General features: G+C 63.0%; 1 protein-coding gene across 1 annotated transcript; it reads right to left on the bottom strand.

Moving 5' to 3' along the window:
- Nucleotides 1–8,419: 8,419 nt before the first annotated feature.
- MAFA (MAF bZIP transcription factor A) lies at nt 8,420–11,076 on the bottom strand. Its single transcript, XM_040261639.1, has one exon. The coding sequence runs from the start codon at nt 10,721–10,723 to the stop codon at nt 9,668–9,670; it is 1,056 nt and encodes a 351-aa protein (XP_040117573.1). The 5' UTR covers nt 10,724–11,076; the 3' UTR covers nt 8,420–9,667.
- Nucleotides 11,077–13,216: the final 2,140 nt, after the last annotated feature.

The following is a 13,216-nucleotide window of genomic DNA, read 5'->3' as shown; positions in this document are numbered from 1 at the left end:
CGCTCTAGGAAGGGACGAGCCAGCGGAGGGGAGCCCTCACAGGGTCAGTCCAGCTCTCCACCCCCTTTTCCTGTTTTCCCCTTTCAACAACTATTTTTTAAGCGCATAGTCTGTGCCAGGCACTGTCATAAGCTCTAGGAAACCAACAGTGAAGTCACACAGAAGCTGCCCTCCTGGAGCTGACATTGCGTGGTGAGGGGAGACAAGTGAGTGAAGAAGTAAGGTGTATTAGAAGTGATAATAGCCAAGAGAGAAGCAAGGCTGGCTGAGGGGAGCAATGGGGTCTCCAGTGGTGACCCAGGCTTCTTGAATCTGCAAGTGCAAGATTGAGGAGGTTTCTGAAAAGAGGGGAGAATGGGACAGAGGTGAGCAGGTTCTGATAGAATAATAGTTTTGGAGTTGCCCCACAGCTTTTTGCAGCATCCACTTACCTGCCCACCCACCCACATACCCACCTACCCACCCATCTATCCATCATCCAAATACCCCCATCCATCTATCAAACATCCATACCTCCTTCTATCCAGCTACCATCCTCCTGTCTTCCCACCTGTCCTAGCCCTCCATCTTCCTAGTCATCCATCCAGTTTTCTGTCTGTCCATCCATCCATCCAGCTAGCCAGCCAGCTCATATGTATCAAATGTCTTTTCACTCCACGTGGCCAGTCCTGCCCAGGTTGCAGCTGCTGCTCCATTAGTGGTCTGGACTGTGGGATAGGAGTCTGGGGTCTGGATCTGGTCCCTGGATTGGGGGCCAGTTGCCTGGGGCTGTAAATCATGCTTTCCTGGATGATAATCTCGACGTGACCCTAAATGCCCTGTCCACACCTCAGAATTTCTGAATTCAGCTTAATTCAGCTTCCCAAACTCAGTAGTATTTGCTGAGTGATGGGAATGGGACTAGCCCCCAAGAATAACCCCTGGTGCACAGGTCTGGGCAAAGGTAGTGCAGGCACAGCCCCAGACTGGAGGTGGAGGAACTCTGAGGAGTGGGGGACTGGGCAGCTGTGTACCCCTCCTGCACTTCTTCCTTCCTTGCCCGCCTCCCACTGGGGCCAGGAGCCTGGCATGAAGCTCCTGCAGGTGGTGGCTTCCACAAATGTGGTCATGGTTTGCAACCCCTTTTGCAAACCCTGCCCCAGTGCACCTGGAGAGACATGTCCTGCTCCCCTCTGTACAGAGCCTCCTCTTCCAGGAAGCCTTCCCAGACTGACAGGACTTGCCTTTTATCCTTTATCCCTCACAAAAACCCTGGTGGACACAGGTGTGGACAAGGGGAACTCAGTGTCCTTTTCACCAACGAGGTGATTGAGCCCACAGAAGTCACTCCTCCTACTTCCAGCTGGTGAGGAGCAGACTAGGAACAGAATCAGGTCTGACGCTGGCCTTGGTGTGGGTGAGGTGGTGATTGGGGTTGGGGAGCCTGGGGAGCCAGGGGAGGTGTCTCCCCAACATGACCCGGCCCCTAGGCCTGGCCTGTGCCCACCCAGACTCCCATGACCCAGTGCCCAGGCACGGGCAGCCCCGCTCTGCTCCAGGGAAGGGGCCTTGCCTGGCTCCAGGTGGAACCCTCCACACCACCCTGTGCTTCCTGTACTCGTGAGGGGTCAGGGTCTGCCAGCATCCACAAAGTGCTTGAGGGGCTGCCTTTCGGGGGCACCCAGACCAGACTCCGACCCTAGCTCTCCTGGGGGGCTGGTGGGATGGAGGGACCAGCTCTGACCACTGTAGGGGTGGAGGCTCTGGGGCCAGAGTTACTCTCACCGCAGCCGGCTCCTCCACCACAGCCCCATGGGGTGGGCCCCACCTTGGGCTCAGGCCTGGCTGGGCACCCCTGCCCCTGGTGGCTCTTCGCCTCTCCCCTCCCCACCTCTCCCCCACCCCTCCCCCATCCCCCATCCTCCACACCCCTCCCCCACCCTCCCCTACCCCCACACCCTCCACACCCCTCCCCACACCCTCCCGCCCCTTCCTCGCCCCTTCTCCCCGCCGCTGCCCCGCCCATTTTACTGTCCGCTGTGCTCACCTCACTCTGACTTACTGTATCATTTACTTAACTTGCTGACGGGCTTCTTCCTAATGGAGCAGAGCCCGCCCCCCCCCCCCCGCGCACCCCCTCCAGCGCACCAGCGCGGCCCCAGCCTTTCAGAGCTGTGCTCACACCCGACTGCCCCGGAGTAACAGGTCCCGGCGCGGTGCTTCCACGCGTGTCCTGCGGCGACCCAGCCCGAACGTCTCACACACTGAGACACACATCTGGAAGTGCCACCTCGACACCCTCTGCCACTTACACCCGCAGTCACGTGTCCCAGCCTGGGAAGGAACGCGGCCCTCCTCACCTCCACCTCCAGGGCTGAAAGAAAGCCTCCTTCGGCCCAGGGGTGAAGTCAGGGACCATCCCCCACCACCCATCAGGGCCCCTCTGGCTCCTTCCCCAGCTCTACACTCTGGGGGTGCCCTGGAATGGGGAGGGGTCAGCTGTGTTGCAGCCCCAGCCAGGGGCAGTGGAACTGGGCTGATCTGCTGGCCACATGGTGGGGCTTTCACTGCTCATGGCTGGGCGAAAAGCCCTCAGTCTACCAAGCCTGTGTCTAGGGTGGATGAGCAGGGGACGACAGGGGTCAGCAAAGGGGATACTAGGAAAGGGTCGGAGTCAGCTGAGGCGACAAGAAGGAAGAGGTGCCTGGGAGAGGAATCAGAGAGCCCTAAGCCTCAGGAGCTGGGGGTGAGGGCACTGGAGAGCCACAGGCAGCTCCTGCCTGGAGCTGAAGAGAGACCAGAAGCAGGAGGGAGAAGCTGGGGTAAGGCTCTGGGTGGACCCTAACCTCGGTGGGTGTTTAAAACCCCTTCTGTCTCAGGGGAGCAGGGGGCATCCTGCTCCTTCTGTGTCCTCAGCGCTCCCTGGGGCACCTGTGCCCTGCAGAGAGGGAGCTGTGAGGGGTCCCCATTGCTCACCCAGGTCTGTCACTAAGGAAGGGGCAGCGGGACCATCTTTAGAAGAGCAACTGGGCACCTGGGTATCATCAGCTGGCCTCTGGGGCCCCACTTGAGCCCCACTGAGCCTCCTCGAGGACAGTCCCCCCCCACGCCCAGCCCCCACGCCCAGCCCCTCATCTGCAGAACGGGCCATTGCCACCCCAGGACCATTCCCAGGAGGCCATCAGGAGATCTGGAGTCTGGTGCATGCTGGACACTACACGACATTCCTGGGCCCTCTCTGAGGACAGGGCGGGCCAGAGGGCCATCAGAGGAGGGCCATGGGAGAGAAGGGAGGCCAGTCCCCTGGGGGGCTGGGACAAGACTAGAGTGATGCAAGTGTCCAGGTGGAGCCCAAGGGGTGGGGTGAGAGGAAAGGAGAGGGGGTGGGATGGGATGGGGCTGAGGGCGGTGGTCTGGGAAGGCGGGGGCCTTTGAGCCTGGCATGGCTGATCCCAGCTGGCCTCAGCCCCCTCCCTGGGGTGTCAGCCAGCAAGGACTCCAGAGTCAGGGAAGCCAGCGTGGAGGACGTGGTGAGGCTTACGGTAGTGCAGGGCCAAGAGAGACAGGCGGAGGGCTGCTGCTGTGGGCAGCTGGAGCAGCCCTCCCCCTTGGCTCCTGCCAACACTGGGCTGATGTCCCACACCCACCGCCTGCTTCTTTCAGCACCACCCCCTGACTTTTGGGGGGGTCTCCCTGCAGGCCTCTGTACCCCCTACACTTGCCTTCTCCTGCGACCAACTCGGGCCCCAAAGAAAACCTGGTCTCTGCCCCCTGCTCTGTGACTTCAGTCTGAGCGTCCTAGAAATGCAAGTCAGGCACCTGCATTTTAGCATGGTTCTAGCCGAGTCGTGAGAATGTTCCGACCCGGTTCTCCTCCCTCGGTGAGGACGCAGGGTCCACCTGGAAGCTTCCTGAAGGAGGGGGCCGAGGATGAAGAGGAGCCGGGGAGGCCCCGCACCCGCCCGGTGCCCCTGGCTGGCCCCGCGCCGGCGGTCGCCGCCCCATCCTGGCCTCCCCTCCCGCCCCCAGCCTCCTTTCCTGCCGGGTCGCGGGTAATCGGCTGTGACAGCTCGAGCCCTCCGCAGCTGAGCGGTGTCACCGCGCATTAGCAGGCGCTGAGCCCGCCAACCGCAAATTACTCGTCGCTGCGGCGCCGGCGGCGACAGCCTCGTGAACAGCCCGGGGCACGTGTGCCGTGGGCTCGGTCCGAGTGAGGGTGTGGGGGGCGCGCCCCGCGGCCCACCGTTCCCGGCCGTCCCCTCAGCCCACCCCTCCCAGTACGGCAGCCCCAGCCTCTCTGCCGCCCCCAGCCTTGCCGGCGCCCACCGCAGCCTGGCCCCCACCGCCGGTCCTCGCCCGCCTCCGCTGATCTGCTCCTTCGGAACTTGGCCCGCAGGGATGGGAGCGCGCCTCCGCCCCCGGGCCGGCGTTCCTCTGCCGGCGACCAGGAGCCAGCGCCGGCGGCCTCCGCGCTCCTCCGCCCCGCACTTGCCCAGTTCAGACCCTGGCTCCTCGGCCCTCCTCGGCTGGCCTCCAGCGAAGTGTCCTCTGGGCCCTCTGGTGCTGGGGGCTCCGGCTCTAAACTCTGCCGCCTGGGGACGCTGCAGCCCGGGCCCGGCCCCCCACCCCCCAACTCGAGGGGCCATCACCCTCCGCTCCCTACGCAGCGCCCCTCCCGGAGGGTCTCTCAGGCAGCCTGACCCTCAAAGAGTTCCTCTCGTCTGCACGTCTCACCTCACCTCTCCCGGCTACATTCTCCTCCCCCAGATCCCTCTTCCAGGAAAGTTCTCTCCCAGGTCTTGGGGCCCCAGGTGTCAGCGGCCCCGCCCGGTGTCAGTCCCTACAGCTCGTCTGCCCCCCTGGCTGGAGGGCGGCCTCCCACCAGAATAGGGTAAGGCGGTGGGCTCCCTGCTCCCAGGTCTGACCTCACCTCCAAGAGTAGGCTTGGCAGGCAGTAGTGCCTAGTGGATAGTTCTGAGTGAATGATCGAGCCCCCTCCCCTGGAGAAAAGGAGGCCTTCTTTTCCAGGCTGGCCCTTCTCCACCGGGGCCAGTGTCCCCGGGGGTGGCAAGGAGGGCTGGGCTTGTATCTGGGCAGGCGGGCAGGGCCGAAGCCGAGTTCCCAGCACCCTAACAGGGCCTCCCCAGCGAGTGGGTGGGGGTGACTCTGGCCTGGGGAACTGCTGACCCAGGGAAGGCCCAGGGAGGTGAGTGGGCTGGTCCTGTGCTCAGAGCCGCAGGCAGGGTGAGGTGCTCGGCAAGGGGACAGCTTTGGACTCCCGCAGGACTGACTGGTGTCCCTTCCCTGTCCCTCAACTGTCCCCTCCAAGTGCTGGGGACGACACAGCCTGTTATTACTGTGGCCAGCTCAAACCTCCTGCTTGTCTGCTCCTTGGAGCACCTAGAGGTAAGGAGACCCAGGCCCGTGTGGCTGAGTGTACGCCCATCCTGGGGAGGGGGAGGCCAGGGAGGAGGACACCTTGGCCTTGGCTGACCCCACCCCGAGCAGCTATAAATAGGCGGCCCAGGAGGGGCCTGCAGACAGTCCCCTCCAGAGGGCAGGGCTGCTGTGGAAATGGAGAGGGGTGGGAGGGCTACAAATGGAAGTGGGGTGCCCCCAGTATAGAGCCCCCTCTGTAGGGCCAGCAGCTGGGGAAGGGGGCCAGAGCCTCTCTCGGTCTCTTGGAATCCCAGCTCAGGGATTTTGCTGGAGCCCTTAACCAGCTGCAGAGGGCAGGCAGCTGTGGCATGTGTGAATGTGTGTTTGGGGTGTAGGGACCCCTGCACCAGTGGAGGGGGGAGGCCCAGCTGGGTGCTCTGCATGTGGGGCAGGGCCTGAAATGCTGCAGCCCCCAGAGGCCGGGGCAGGCCCTGCGCGGTGGGCAGGCTGGGGTGGGGTGCGGGTAACTAGTTCTCAGCTCAGGCAGCCTCCCTGGGCTGGAAGCTGGGGCTGTCGGGGCAGGTAGCCCTGGGGATCCCAGCAGGCAGGGAGGGACTCCCGGCAGTGGGGCAGCCTAGGGGAGTGTGTGCGGGCCACAGGTGTGCAGCTGTCTACGTGTGGATCGTATGTGTCACACGTGTAATGAGTCGACACGTGTTGTGTCCAGCGTGTTTGTGTGAGTGTGCCTCACCGTCCTATCCAGGGTTGCACTCTTGGCCCCCAGGCCTCAGGAGGGCGACTCTGGCCCCTGGGAACACTGCCTGCACGCTGCCCTCCAGGCTGTCCCAGATCTGCTCTAATGTCCCAGGCACCCGCAAATTGCCACCCCTCCTTTCCTCCAGGCGCTTAAGCCGTCTCTCCCTGCTCTGGGCAGGGCTGTCATCTTGGTCTGGCCTCTGGTCTTCAGTGGACGAGGCAGAGCTGGGAGTCACACTGAATGAAGTCACAAAGGAGTGAAAACCGAATCCCCCCCAGAGGCGGGGGCAGGGTGGGGGGTCGGGGGTGGGCCCAAGGCTGCGAGGTGCAGCTTCTGTCCGCAGGATGGTTCAGGGAGCTTCCTCCCAGAGCACAGAGGGTGGTGGTGTGAGCTGGCATCCCTGTCCCGCCCGAGGCGCTGGGTTAGGCTGAGCTGGGAGGTGAGGGGCCACTACGGCCCCTGAACATCCGATGGGCATGACAGCCCAGGGACCTGGGCATGCCGCCTGGATGGGTAGCGCCCTCCATCCCAGGCCAGGGCCCTTGCTGCCCCACTGAGGTCCCTCTCAGCCCGGTCCAGGTGGCTCCAGGGTCTCGGTGCAGTCACTGCCCCTTGCACCTACTGGACGCGAGTCTCATCACAGGCACACACGTGGGCACAGACACCCCGAGCACTGAGCGCACCCAAGGTCCCCAGGTGTGGTGAGGTGGCGGCCCTCCATCAGGCACCTCCCTCCTGGGCCCCCACGGGCTGCAGCGATCCTTCCGGGGAGGGCAGAGGTTCAGCCCCCAGCACTTATGAGGGTGGTGTCCCGCTAGAAGGGGGCACCCTGAGGGGGCACGTGGGAGCCTCCACGCTACTCTTCACAGGCTGCCTGCTTTCCTGCAGGAGGTCTGCATCCCCTCAAAAGCTTTCGGGAAAACATTTGAGCGCTCCTCCTGTCTCCCCGAATAATTTCCACGTCTTGTATGTTCATTTGTCTTCTCCATTTATCTTAGAGGGAAAACTGGAGGAAAGAAGTGGGTGGGGAGGAAGGAAAGAGGGAAGGAGGGAGGAAAAGGAAACAGAAGAGAAAAGTGAGACCAGCCTGGCCCGCAGCCTTGCTCGGCAGCCGGCAGACAAGCCCGAGCTGCGCTTGCTTTGCGGTGGGGGTGGCCCCTTTCCCAGGCCTCCCCAGCCCCCACGCTGGATCCAGGCCCTGAGAACTGGGCTCTAGGAGGCCTGGGGTGCTGGAGGGAGCCTGGCCCCCTCCCCGTAAAGAATACTGTCAGGCCCTGCTTTCTCTGCCAGGAGGACTCCCCAGTGGTTCCTTAGGCAACAGAGGTGAAAACTAAGGTGCCCTCACCCACACCAGCCAGCGGCTGGCCCTCCCAAGCACGCAGACTCTGGGCCCCTCCTTGGCCAGGCTGGCAGGGACCCTCCTGGCACCCCCTGGCCATGCTGCAGCCTCCCCAGCTACCCTTAATTCATCCCCATCCCTGCATTTCTACTTCCTCTGCAGCAGCAGTTTTGCCCACCGAGAGAAGCCTGTTCCCTCCCAGGTGGTTAGGGTGCTCAGCCTGTGTTTGGGGATTTTGCTCCATTCCTCCCAGAGACCCAGCCTCCTGGTTCCAAGTTTCATTCTAAAGCGAAGAGGCAGGGGGTGGCCCTCGGTTTTGCTCTGTCTCTTGGATTGAGACTCTGAGACCAGCTCAGGTGACGTCCTCTCGGGAACCGCAACTCTCCCAGCCCAGAGGAGGAGCTGGTGCCCCCAGACAGAATAGCGGGGTGCTCTGCTGAGGCCAGCAGGCTCCAAACATGCAAACCACAGGATTCACCGGACCCTGCCCCCATCCCAGTGTGAACCGAGGTAATGGCCAAGCATCCTGCACTGACCCCGGGCCCCTGCGCTGACTCCAGCCTCCCAGGGCAAAGTTTCCAGGGTGCTGCCCTGCCCGTTGGTCCCGCAGTCCAGGCCTTGGTCCTGCAGGTGGGAGACCGCGGGCTCAGAAGAGCTGAAGACAGCGCTTGCCCTGCCCAGGACACATCATGCTACCAAGGGTAGCCTTGAGCCCGGGGTTGCGCTGGGCTGTCATGGGGGTCGGGGCCTCACTGTGTGGCCTCCTTCCTGCGGGGCAGCTCGGGGGGCAGGTTCCTACCGGTCGGGCCCTGGCAGCAGCCTTTTTAAACAACTCCGGCCACTCCCCGCTTCAGCAGGGGTGGGTCACCTGGAGCTAAGGCAGGGCTTAGTTCGGGAAACTCCTTTTCTATCCAGGAAAAAATATGGCAGAAAAGAAAACCACAGAAAAACCAGCCAGGCTCCAATGACTTTTGGATCTAAATGAATTTATTCTTTTTTTTTTTTCTTTCCTCAGTTTCGTAGCAAATGAAAAAAGAACCCAACAAAACCCCACAGCACAACAAAACTTGCAAGGAGCTGGTATCTCCCGGGCTCCCCACGAGCAGGCGCGGAAGGAGCCCAGGCCGGGGTGCAGTCCGGGGCTGGGGGCTTTCAGGGGCCGGAGTGTGGCCTCCCCTCCCTCTCTTCCAGCCACTCCAAAAGTGATCAGGTTGTTTAAAAAAGAATCCACAAACAAAACGAAACACATTTTAAATTAAAATAAAATTATACACTTTCTCCATCGGACTCCATGCCAGGAGATTCAGGCGAAACCTCCTCTCAAAAAAAAAATTTTTTTTCTGCTAGAAATACTGTGCGTTTTTTTTTTTTTCACTTCTCTTGAGGGTTAAAATAAGATATATTTCCCCAGGAGCCATAAATACGATCTGGTGCATAGAGAAATAGCAGCTCGGGAGTCCCGACCAGCTCCCACCCCCCTCCCCCCCGTGGAGCACAGTAGGGCAGCAAGACTGAACACAGCATAGATAAGGCTCCTCCGCGTCAATCTCTAGGGGACGCCAGTGGCAGGGTGGGGGGCAGGCGGGAAAGTGGGCAGGCAGGGGCCAGGGCCCTCCGAGCGAGCGACACATGCTGGGACACGCGGACATCCGAGGGCAACCCCGGCGGGAAGAAGGGAGCTTTCTCTGGGGTTTCCTTTTCTGATCACCGAGCAAAATAAATATAAATACTTCGAAAGTAAGACCGCTTCAAAAAGGAGTACAAAAGGCCTGGGTAGGGAGGCCGAAAGAAAGGAGACCAAGGGTGCAGGGCGGCGCGGTCTGCCCGCGGCGGTCCGGGTGAGGTCGGGCGCACAACCGCGCTCCACGTATGTACAAGCGGACGCCAGGAAAGACTTCGACCCCGTCCAGCCTCCTGGGAGTCGCCGTGCTCCGAGCAGAGGAGTTGGAGCAGCGTCGGGATGGCGACCCGGGAAGGTGCGCAGGACGGGAGCGAGGAGGCCGCGCCGAGGAACGGGCCTCTGTCCGGCGCCTGCAGAGAAGGCGCGCGGGGCCGGCTGGGCCGGAGGCGGTGGCAGTCACATGGGGGCCGGCGCGCTGGGGAGGCTCGGCGCGGCCGTGCGTCCTCGCCCTGAGCTGCGGAGTCCAAGTCCAGGCCCCCGGCCGCACGCGCGAGCCTCTTCTCGGCGATGGCGCGGGCTCCGGGCCCCGCGCTCACAGGAAGAAGTCGGGCGCGCTCTTGGCCCCGCCCGGCCCGGCCTGCGGCGGCGAGGACTCCCGCGGGAAGCCGGCCCCGCCCGCGCCCCCGGGGCCGCCCCGGCCGGCCAGCTTCTCGTATTTCTCCTTGTACAGGTCCCGCTCCTTGGCCAGGCGCCCCACCTCCAGCTTCAGCTGCTCCACCTGGCTCTGGAGCTGGCACTTCTCGCTCTCCAGAATGTGCCGCTGCTGCACCCGCTTGAAGCGGCACGACTGCGCGTAGCCGCGGTTCTTAAGCGTGCGCCGCTTCTGCTTCAGCCGGATGACCTCCTCCTTGCTGAAGCCGCGGAGCTGCCTGTTCAGCTCGCGCACGGACATGGACACCAGCTGGTCGTCGGAGAAGCGCTCCTCCAAGCGCACGTGGTGGGTCGTGCCGCCGCCACCGTGGCCGGCGCCGCCGTGGTGGTGGTGGTGATGGTGGTGGGCGGCGTGGTGGTGGTGGTGGGCGGCGTGGTGGGTGCCGTGGTGGTGGCCGGCGCCCATGTCGTCCGCGCCGCCGCCGCCCGCGAAGCCCTGGCCCCGGAAGGCCTCGTAGGCCGCAGCGGCCGCTGGATGGTGCGCGCCGTGGTGCCCAGCGTGGTGGCCACTTCCGATGAGCGCCTCCACCGCGTCCTCGGGCGTCAGGTTGAGCGCCTCGGGGTTAAGGTGGTGCTGATAGCCACTCATCCAGTACAGATCCTCCAGCGCCGGCTTCCCCGAGGCGCCCCCGACGGCGCCGGGGCCCCCACTCGCCTGCCCCGGGGTGGCCCCGGCCTGCGCCGCGCCTCCGCCGCCCCCCGCGCCGCCGCTGGTGCCGGGGCTGGGCGCGCAGAAGCTGGGCGAAGAGGGCACGGAGGAACACGGTGTGCTGAGCGGCGTCGAGGACAGCGAGCCGGGTGGCAGTCGGTGGCAAAAGCGCTCGGCCTCGGGCGGCTCCTTCTTCACCTCGAACTTCATCAGGTCGAAATCGTTCACGTACTCGATGGCCAGCGGGCTGCTGGGCAGCTCGGCGCCCATCGCCAGCTCCGCGGCCATCGCCTGGGGGGCCCCGCCGCCTCGCCCGGCTGAGCCCAGACGGGAGGCGGGGCCGGGGGGGCGGCGAGCCGCGGGCCTGTCCCCCCCCCTTCGCTTCCCACGGGCGGTGGGTCCGGGCAGCGAGAGGCGCGGGCTCCGAGCCGAAGCGCGAAGGGAAAAGTTTCACTCGGCCAACTCTGGGGTGGCCAATGGGGACGCCGCCGGTAGGGCCTCTCGCGCAACCCTGGGTCGCTCCCCGGCGGATGCAGGCCGGCCGCGGTCCCCTGGGCTCCCCCCCCCGCCAGCGGCCTGGCAATGGCCGGGCGGGCGGCGGTGCAGCCACCGCCTCGGGCTGCTCGGGTTCCCCGCGCTCCGCCCGCACACGGCCGGCCCCGCCTCTACCGCCAAGCTCCGCGCCGCGCGCTTCCCTTTATAGGGCCGGGCGCCTGGGCCCGCCTCTCTGGGAGGAGTACGCGCCTCCGGGCCAATAAGAGCCCCAGACCCGTCGTTCTCATTTGCATATCCCCATGGCAACCCGGAGCGCAGCTGTCAATCTCCGGCAGGGAACAGCTGTGGGAAGGGGTGGTGACCCGCTGCCCGGGAGAGAAGGGGCAGGGCCCTCTGGTGGCCGCCTCGGGGGGCTGCACGGGCATGGCCTGGGGCGCCGGGGGCGCGCAGGGGGCGCGGGGCCAGGCCTGCGGCTTCCGAGGCCTCGCGTCCTCCACGGAGTGGCCAGAGCCTCGGGGAGCAGGGCGGGGGGCGGTGCTCCTTGGTGACCTCGTCCCCCCGCCACCGGCTGGCCGTGACCCCGCAGCTCCTTCCCAAGATTTTTTTCCGTCGGTCCATCGGGGGGAGCCCGCTTTCAGCCTGCTAGCGTAGTGGCGCCGGGACGTTCCGGCCTCTCGACACGGGTGACGCTGCGCGGCCTGGCTGGGCGCTGCGCGGGAGCGCTGGTTATTTTTAGCTTGGCGGTTCAAGCGGGTTCAGGAATTTAGTCAACAAAGTTGCTGGCACCTCGGTGCAGCGGGATTCACCGCCGGGCGCCCGGTGCCCCCGCTCTGCGGTGCAGGTGGAGAGGGAGTGGCGCGCGGAGCAGCGAAGGTGGGGCCAGGGACACGAGCGTCGGGGCCAGAGCCTGAGCGGCTGGTGGGACTTGGGGCTCAGGGGCTGGACCGACCCGGCACGGGCGGGGCGCTGGGGCTGTCCCAGGGACGAAGGGCTGCCAGGCCGACACCAAGTTAGGAATCGGCCCCCAACTGCCCATCTGCCCAGATCTGGCCTCCTGGCGGAGAATGGGGCTCAGAGCTAGGTGGGGGTTGGGGAGGAGGGCGGGCGGAGGTGGGAGGCCGCCAGCGTGAGAAGCCTTGAGAGCTGGACTCGGGGGAGCAGAGGTGGCCGGTTACCCAGGGCTTGGTGACTGGGTAGTGATCTTTGGAGCCACGGGTGTGCCCAGAGCAGGGGCCCTCTAGGATCAACTGAGATGGGGCCATGACCCAGAGAGCCCTCCCCTCATTCTCTATACTGTTATATGACTTCTACAGTTTAACTCATTCTTAAATGCAACCATTCATCTCTGCACAGAAGGAAAAGTCTGGAGGGACTATGGGCAGGATGTCACCAGGGGCAACCTAGCCATGTGCTGGGGGCATTTATCTATCAGGGCTTCTACTCTGTTCCTCACAAGTGTCTAGTGTTTTATAAGAAGGAAACTGTCACAATGGCAAGTGAAACTTTTTAATGTACCATGAGGGTGACCCGGCTCCTCTCTCCTCTCCCCTCCCACAGGGATGGCCCTGGCCTGGGTGCTCAGGGACATGTGTTGCCGGGTTTGGGGCTCCCTTTAAAGCCCTCTTGAAAGAGATGGGAATACCAGACCACCTGATCTGCTCTTCAGAAACCTGTATGCAGGTCAGGAAGCAACAGTTAGAACTGGACATGGAACAACAGACTGGTTCCAAATAGAAGGAGTACATCAAGGCTGTATATTGTCACCCTGCTTATTTAACTTACACGCAGAGTACATCATGAGAAACACTGGGCTGGATGAAGCACAAGCTGGAATCAAGATTGTCGGGAAAGATATCAATAACCTCAGATATGCAGATGATACCACCCTTATGGCAGAAAGTGAAGAAGAACTTAAGAGCCTCTTGATGAAAGTAAAAGAGGAGAGTGAAAAAGTTGACTTAAAGCTCAACATTCAGAAAGCTAAGATCATGGCATCCAGTCCCAGCACATCATGGCAAATAGATGGGGAAACAGTGGCTGACTTTATTTTTCTGGGCTCCAAAATCACTGTGGATGATGATGGTGATTGCAGCCATGAAATTAAAAGATGCTTGCTCCTTGGAAGGAAAGTTATGACCAACCTAGACAGCATATTAAAAAGCAGAGACATTGCTTTGTCAACAAAGGTCTGTCTAGTCAAAGCTATGGTTTTTCCAGTGGTTGTGTATGGATGTGAGAGTTGGATTATAAAGAAAGCTGAGCGCCGAAGAATTGATGCTTTTGAAC

Source organism: Oryx dammah, unplaced genomic scaffold (genome assembly GCF_014754425.2).
Source record: "Oryx dammah isolate SB20612 unplaced genomic scaffold, SCBI_Odam_1.1 HiC_scaffold_19, whole genome shotgun sequence".
Taxonomy (NCBI): Eukaryota; Metazoa; Chordata; class Mammalia; order Artiodactyla; family Bovidae; genus Oryx; species Oryx dammah.
Note: the sequence above shows the minus strand (reverse complement) of the source record. Positions and strands in the feature narration are given on the sequence as shown.